General features: G+C 44.2%; 1 protein-coding gene across 2 annotated transcripts; it reads right to left on the bottom strand.

Moving 5' to 3' along the window:
- Positions 1-251: 251 nt before the first annotated feature.
- LOC147441054 (uncharacterized) lies at positions 252-6,416 on the bottom strand. Of its 2 annotated transcripts, XM_086483643.1 has the most exons (7): positions 4,246-6,416; positions 3,234-3,326; positions 3,090-3,155; positions 2,929-2,994; positions 2,685-2,841; positions 2,524-2,590; positions 539-725 (listed from the first exon to the last, which is right to left on the bottom strand). In XM_086483643.1, exons 1-7 carry the CDS (start codon positions 5,875-5,877, stop codon positions 674-676), a joined length of 2,133 nt encoding a protein of 710 aa, XP_086339769.1. In that variant the 5' UTR covers positions 5,878-6,416; the 3' UTR covers positions 539-673. The 2 variants fall into 2 exon arrangements, with proteins under 2 accessions (XP_086339767.1, XP_086339769.1); XM_086483641.1 differs by having other exon boundaries at positions 252-725; positions 2,524-2,841.
- Between the last annotated feature and the right edge of the window lie 1,374 nt (positions 6,417-7,790).

The raw sequence follows: 7,790 nt of genomic DNA, 5'->3' as shown, positions 1-7,790 counted from the left end.
AAACTATGACCGTATCTCAACCAACATGTCAAACAATGGGGGATGTTTACATCTAGCCTTTAAATAATCAACAAAGCAATATTCCACGACGTGGCCAAAAAAATTCCGAGGATTGGGCTCCAAAACATGCACCATAGGAGGCTTTAAAAATGGATACCAACTTAGTCCACAGAAGATATGTTCCAATCATTTCCAAACACATCATTCGTATTAATTTAGTACTCCATATAGGCATATCCTGGGCACAAGTGCATAATCTTCAAAATGATACACAAGAAATCGTGGCAATGTGCAAGGTATGCCCCTACTAGGCTACATACAGTAATCTATTCCCTCAAGGCTCCAAAAAAAAATTGTCTACAAAAAGAATCATTGATGAATGGCAATAAGAAGCTTGTATATACAATATGTATGTAAATTTTTGGCATCAGGAACCGAGAAAAGATGCAAAGTTAAAGTGGGACTTTTCCCATGTGTATGTTAGTGTCAACTTTTTTAAGATGTATGTTAGTATCTAGTAGTTAATGTGGTTGTTGCCATTGGTGGTGGTGGTGGTGTCCTCGTTGTTGCAATTGTTGTTGTTGTTTTTGTGGTTGCAATTGATGTTGTTGCTGATATTGATGTCGTAGTCGTTGCTGCTGTTGTTGATAGTGATGGCCCATCATCGACCCTCCTATACTGCACATTGGTGCAGTTGTTTGAGAAACCATATCTTGAGAATCCATCTGGAGAAAAATTGCCACTTTGTCAATATAATTACCTTGGAAAAATGCTAGTAAGGCATATAAGTCTCCTACCACTAAAATATAGCATTGTTCCAATGCTGTTAAAGATGGATTAAGCTTAAGAGAATGTTGCAAATGGACTACCACAAGTACTAGCTTTCAAAAACACTTTCCTTAATCTTAAGTATACAACTTAAAATTTTGATTCACAGATAATTAGGACTTGAAAGACACCACATTGTGAACAACCTATCCAAATTAGTAGCAATCGACAACTCCTTTGGTAGCAAGCTATCAATGCAATGTTGCATCGGCCTACGAAGATGGCAAGGACCCCTATCAATATGCATAGGGATGAATCTGCCAATGCGCACTAAACTTAGTTGAATGAACTCGTGAATCCAAAATTGTGGAGGCACTTGCCATTGGATTTGAGCATGCAATGCTTTTGCATTCATGTCGTGTTGCAATAAGCATATGTGATGCCACCCATAGAGAGAGTGTGTCAAGGAGGAGGAGGCCGGGGTCATGGTGATACATCTAACCAGTCACAATTAGAAGTCATGCCTCGGATTTAAATAAATTCACACACAATAATATTCACCACACTAGGCCCTTCCATATTCTTGATTGTGAAGTTTTTAACTCTCTACTTTCAACCGCGCAAAAGCTAAAACCAACAGTGGATAGTTTCTAGGTTAACTTTCGAAAAGGTCAAAAAAATGGCCTATAGCTCGGTCTTAAGACACTGGTATCACACTTGAGACCATGGGGCTTCTCTAAGACACTGGTGTAGCTCGGTCTTAAGACACTGGTATCACACTTGAGACCATGGGGCCTCTCTAAGAAACTGGTGTAGCTCGGTCTTAAGACACTAACATCACACTTGAGACCATGGAGCCTCTCTAACTATAAGAGCAAAATGAAGTCTATAGAGTAAGGAAAAAGAAAAATTTTAGATGGCAAAATTGGCCAGAAAATAGGTAAGTGCCTTGACCACTCTCGCAGTCGAAGAAAATTTAGAAATTTTCTCATGTAGGAAAACGGAGTCCGCTACAATGTTTTTCATACAATGCACAACATCATGAGCTTATGCTTGAGAGGCACCCCATACCTAGCTAGGTGGGGCGATCCCCTGCCCCCAACGGCGATCCGCTGCCCCCAATCGTACCTAGCTAGGTATGGAGTGCCTCTCTCACAGAAGCTCATGATGTTGAGGTAAGTCACAATGTGGGAATTATTGCGAGAATTTGTCCAAAACTTCTTGTGATATATTGGGCGGAGCATAACGTCCACAGGCAATTGTTAAACTCTGCAAAACTACAAAGAACGCCCTCGTGGGCGCCAAAAACCCTAGCCCCAAATGCCCTGATTTCAAAGCCATAGCGTATATTTACAGTAGAACTTCTGCAAGGAGCTGCCGTGGGGTGCTCAATCTTCTGTGCTCTACATAATGTTTTTCCAGGCAAACCCCAAGGCAATTTCATCTGCCGTGACTAATTCGAGAGTTTCGACAGCTTCTGTATCTACACAGATGTCATGGCATGCGCACCGCACAGACAATTCTGACTGTGAGACGGTGGCCGCAAATTTGTCTACAGGTTATATTAACACCACCACTAGACATGCTGCTTTGCCGCAGCTATATCCATTGTTGAAGACAAAACTATGACGATTGTACAACCGGAAATGACAGCCCAACCCAAATCTCATTCCTTTGTCTACATGTTTTGTGAATGCTATCACTAGACATGGCGCATTGCAACATCAACAGAGCTTTCACAGGTTATAAACTGACCTGATGGGAACGCTGAGGATAAGAGTGATGAGCTTGGGCTTGCCGGACTTCCATCGCTTGAAGGGTACTTGAATCCGCAGTACTCCATGGCATCGAAAATGGTTGTATGTTGTGATGTGGTCTAATTGGAGCTGTCAATGCACTATGCATAGTACCCATACCCGCTACGGAGCTTCCACCGGCTGCCAATGCAGGACCACCAGCCACATTGTTATTGCCCATCCGCATCGCATGAAGTGATCCATATTGTCGTATTCCCATGTGGGGCATGGACAACATAGGCATCACATGGCTTATTCCTGTTTGTGAAGACAGGACCTGTTTACATTCTTGTTAGGTCGCATCGACACCAAGACTTCAGGATATGGGGGAAGCTAGTGGTAAACTTTTCCTATGGAATCTTACTTGCAAATGAAACTGTAGGTTTCTCAAATAGTCAATAGCTTCATCTAGCAATGCAGCCTTATTACTCTGCATGAATACAAAATCAACTGTTTTAATTGGTAGCTCATGACAAAATAATCCCGTGAAGGAAACCTACAGCGTCCCTTGTTTAGCCCACATACCTTGCTTGCATTGGGAATAAGTTCTCGAAGTGCATTCATTTTGTCGTTGATTCTGTTCCGTCGCCTCTGCAAAACCAGGCAAATTTGTGAACAAAAATATGTAGCACATATGCTGGTGACCCCCAAAGCTAAAGGAAAACTGACCCTTTCAGAAAGGTTGTGAAGATCATTAGTTCTCGGACTTTTTGGCGTAGTACTTTTTGCTAGAGAACTTAAACCTGAATCACCTTCTGCCTCCTGCACTCACATTAAAGCATTAATTAGCATCTTCTGGTAACAAAGTGCAGACTTTTCAGTTCTACGTACATGCTCTGGTTACAAAGTGGCCTGACAATTCTAAATAAATGTCGCTGATGTTCTTGCAGGGCGCAAAACAAAAGATAATGGGTGAAAGCATAAGTGGGTGGACAAAAAAGCTGTCTGGGACATAGCTATTTTAGGAAGTATTTGACCAAAATGAAAAATCTAGAACATGTTATGTATCACTAGATAGCTCTCCACAAGGAGGATCTAAATCTACGACGGGCGCAAATTTTAGGATTGATTTGCAAAAAAATTATCAATCCCCACTTTTAGAAAAAAACAGCTATTGAAAAACAACTTTTAACCCATAAAATTGTACCACCCATTCGTTCTTTAACCCTAATCTGATGCGAAGTAGGAGAGCTAGTCATTGAAAAAACAAAGATAAAAATAAGGGTTGAAGATAGGCAATCCTCCCTCCCAAGAAAGATACATTCAAACCAGCTACCTTAATAACAATCAATCACTTAAGTACTAACTATGACTAGTCTGATGCGAGGTACTAACTATCAACGTTAACCCTACTCTGATGCGAAGTAGGAGAACTTAGTCATTGAAAAAACAAATATAAAAATAAGGGTTGAAGATGGGCAATCCTCCCTCCCAAGAAAGACACATTCAACCCAGCTACCTAAATAACAATCAACTTAAGTACTAACTATGACGATTGAATGGACTCACTCACAAAGATCTTTATGATGCCATATAGCTACATTAACAAGCTTTAAAACAGAACCCTGCATGGTGTGAGTAAATAGTTGCAATTGCATACCTTTAAAATCCATGCATGCATTCAAATTGAGTGAGGTCAAAAGAAAAACAAATAATTGTAGATAGAACTGTGCTGTAATACCTCACTTTGACCGTCTAGATCCTCCAACTTTCTTTTGTTTCCAGAAGCTGTTTCTCTCAAGCTTCCACTAGTTTGAGAGCCTCCAGAGGACGCAGCCACCACTCTCTCTTTAGAAAACTCTTTCGGTTTCACCATAGGAGGATCTGGAATAGGAGCAATCGTTGCAGTTTCCGCAAAAGATGAGAGCACATTGCTCCTGACGATGGTGCCCATATGTTCTAGATCTTTAGATAGCCTTTCTCGGAAACCAAACTCTGAAAACCCCACAACAGGCTTGGAATAGTAAATCTGAGCAAGCTCGGACAATGTCCTGTCATTCCTTTGCTGGGAGTAGGGATGAGAGACAAAGGACCCAATGGTACTTAATGCACTATTTGATGTTGGGGTGCCAGGTAAATACTGTAAGCTATTTCCTGAAAGTGTTCTGGTGAAACAATTAAAGCCATAAGGAGAGGGACAGCCCAACGGAAGATTGTATGGTTGATTAGGTTGCAGAGATGTTCTCACTCTTGAAAAGGTTTCCACACCTGCAGGCCCTATGGTGCCCGCTGCTCTACCGGCACCCAAGGCAAGAGCTGCATTAGAACCTGGATGTGCCTGTAGCCTTTCTGTCGGTGTCAGAAAAGGCACCCTCTCTTTCAACATCATGTCCACATCTTTCATAGACAATGGCCGCTCTTTGATGTGGCTTCCCGCATTTGTGGATTGGAATTCGACAAGCTCATCTAGCACCTCAGTTTGTCTACTCACTGAACCTCCCTCATCCTTACCTTGGATTATGTGTGCTGTAGGCAGCATGCAATTAATATCTGGTTCCTTGCCTCTGTTTTCCCGGGGCACACTCTGAAAGTTTGCGCGCGATGGGTGAGGAGTGAAATTTGTAGTAGAGTTTTCTCTGAGTGCCCATTTTTTCCTCTCTTCATAAGCCGCCAACTTCGATAGACTATCCGTCGCAAACTCTTGCTTGATGTCAGGCAATCTAGGAGCCAAATCTCGAGCTTTTCTGCCACCAGCTCGATGAGCTGTGCCCTCGCCTTGCAGGGAAGCCTCATTGATCTGACCTTCCATCAACTTGTTTGATAGTCTTTGATTATCGAACCCTGGTTGTTGGTTTTCAAAGACCTTAATCTGTTCCCTTGGCCAAAACTCGCCTTCTACATCGTTTTGCTGCAGAAACCAACCATTCCCAGTGGCTCGCGGGTCGAGGTCAACTTTGCCCCCCGTGAAAGCCTCATTCTGGACCTGAGGTAAGTGCTTGACAGAAGCAAGAGAGGAGGAGAAAGCTGAGGACGATGAGAAAGTAGGGAGTGATAAGGAATTAGCAGGGAACAAATCAACAGAGGTGAGGACAGGGGAGCTCGGTAGAGGGGGCAAATATTGAAGGGCAGCATCATCTACAGGATATTGAAGCCATGATAAAAGCTCAAGATCATCTGAGTCGACTAAGTTGCTGTTCTGGCCATTAAAAGCTGGCCCTCCGCTGCACTCTGCACGCATATCTTGCTTTTCCCCTGCTCCGGCTCCATGTAAAGCTTGCCGCTCCCCTGCTCCAGTTTCAACAGAACGTTGCAGCGCCTCCCCTGCTCCAGCTACCTCCAAGCTTTCAGCAAGATCATCTGCAATACCAGACATATTCCAAAAGCTTTGCTCCTACAGCTAATACCAGTTACTTAGAGCTACTTCTTGCAAGCATCAATTCTCTGCTGCATCCCTCCTCTGTGAGGAAGTCTGCTGCTAAAGTTAGAAAAAATGTAGCACTGCCCACTTCGAAAATGGGAGATATGGATCATTCAACTTCCGCTGAGATGCGATTTCAGCAAGAAAAATGAGGGCTGTGTATTGTTCTGCTTCATTACAAGGCGATTTCAGCCAGAAAAATGAAATAATCAGCGCTCTGTTGTACCATAATCTTGCTAGAAGAGCCCAAGTGCCGGAAACAGCGCCCTATCGATGGCCGAGCTCTGTGCAAGCAAACAGGGCCCAATTACTGCAGCTCGCCATTAAAATTGGGTGTGGCAGGACCTCGCCATTAATGAAATCGAGAGCATCAAAGCAGAAGCGCAGATTGATCCAACTTCTTGCTAATAAAGACTCCCCTGAGGCCCCTCCCTGCAGACAGAATTATGCAGAGAGCAGATTTCCCGAAGAGGAAAATACGTAAATTAGATTGCCCCCAGTCGGTTGATCGCAGCCCAAAATTCCCAAATCGGGTAAATATCGCCTGGTAATCACATTTCATCTGATAATTGATTCGATACTTGAAGTATCTTTCCACGTGGCTCCGCATGATAGGTTGTCCTGATATGATGCCAAGTGGGTTTGCCATAGTGGCGGTTTACAGAATCCAATAGTCGATTCCCATTCGTCGCTTGCGTGGGCCCAGTTCTTCCTCTTGTGGGGCCAGTCGTCACATAATGCAGACTCCGGTCAAGGCTCTCATCAAGATGTGGCACCGTGACACTAATCTGCTGACGCACATTAGCAACTCGTCAGCATGAGCAGCTCCCTTGACCAGAACATAGCAAGCACGGATTGGTTAGAAGGGTTTCACACCCACGACACTAAGTGACACGGCCATGCACGTGGGGGTGGGTAAGGGGATTGACGGCACAGAAGGGTGGCGGGCATCTCGAGGTGGGTAAGCCCCCCAAAAAAATGGCAGCGCAGGTGAGGAGACCGGATTGGAACCTACGACCTCACACTCCAACGCCTTTTGAGGCTTGAGCTAACCACGTCGCTCGTCCACGCACATGTGAAAACAATGCCATTTTACATGATATTATAAATGATAAACCTGGATTCGCCTGGAACTAAACCCGGACAGGCCCCTTGTCCGGGTTTAGTTCTAGGCCGGGTTTAGTTTTAATAAGGAATCTACGGCGGGCATCGCCTCGACGGCTGCATGCGAGCTTCCCATCTATTGATCCCCCCCCCCCCCCCCCCCCCCCCCCCCCCCCCCCCTCTCTTAAATGCTCCGTGTCATTTAGTCCTGAGGGTTTCACACGCTCGATTTCAGCATTTGACTTAACTTCAATGAAATAGGCGTGTAGGTATGGTTCCCAACTTTGTTCTTGTGGGTGAGTGGTAGGTGAAGAAAAGGGAGTTTCCCAACTCTGGCGACAAGTAGGTACAGTTGTCAATTGTGTTCAGTAGGTGAGTGGCGAAGCTAGAAAAGTGAGTTCGCAACTCTACTAAAATTTGACGTAGTTAGAAACACTAGGCATTGTTCCCAACTCTGCCAAAATTTGCCTAGTTAGAAACACAAAGCATTGTGTTGTGATCATGAGGGCATGGTTAAGATGAGTCGCATGTGAAACTGCTCTTACACACTTGCAGATGCTTGGTTGATGTTGAGGCTCGGAAGGGGACTCGACACATCTCTCTTGTGAGGGTTTCAGCTTGACATATTGCAATTGTGAGGACGTCCGGGAGCATAGCATAGTAATTTCTTGTTCTAGCCAATCAACCAACTTGTATTCCAGCACGAAGAGTGTGACCACAACCAGGTTTGTGTAAATTCTTTTCTGCAAAACTGGAGAGCAAAG

This window comes from Adiantum capillus-veneris, chromosome 15, assembly GCF_014529385.1.
Source record: "Adiantum capillus-veneris isolate H3 chromosome 15, ASM1452938v2, whole genome shotgun sequence".
Taxonomy (NCBI): Eukaryota; Viridiplantae; Streptophyta; class Polypodiopsida; order Polypodiales; family Pteridaceae; genus Adiantum; species Adiantum capillus-veneris.
This window is presented reverse-complemented; position numbering and strand designations above follow the sequence as displayed.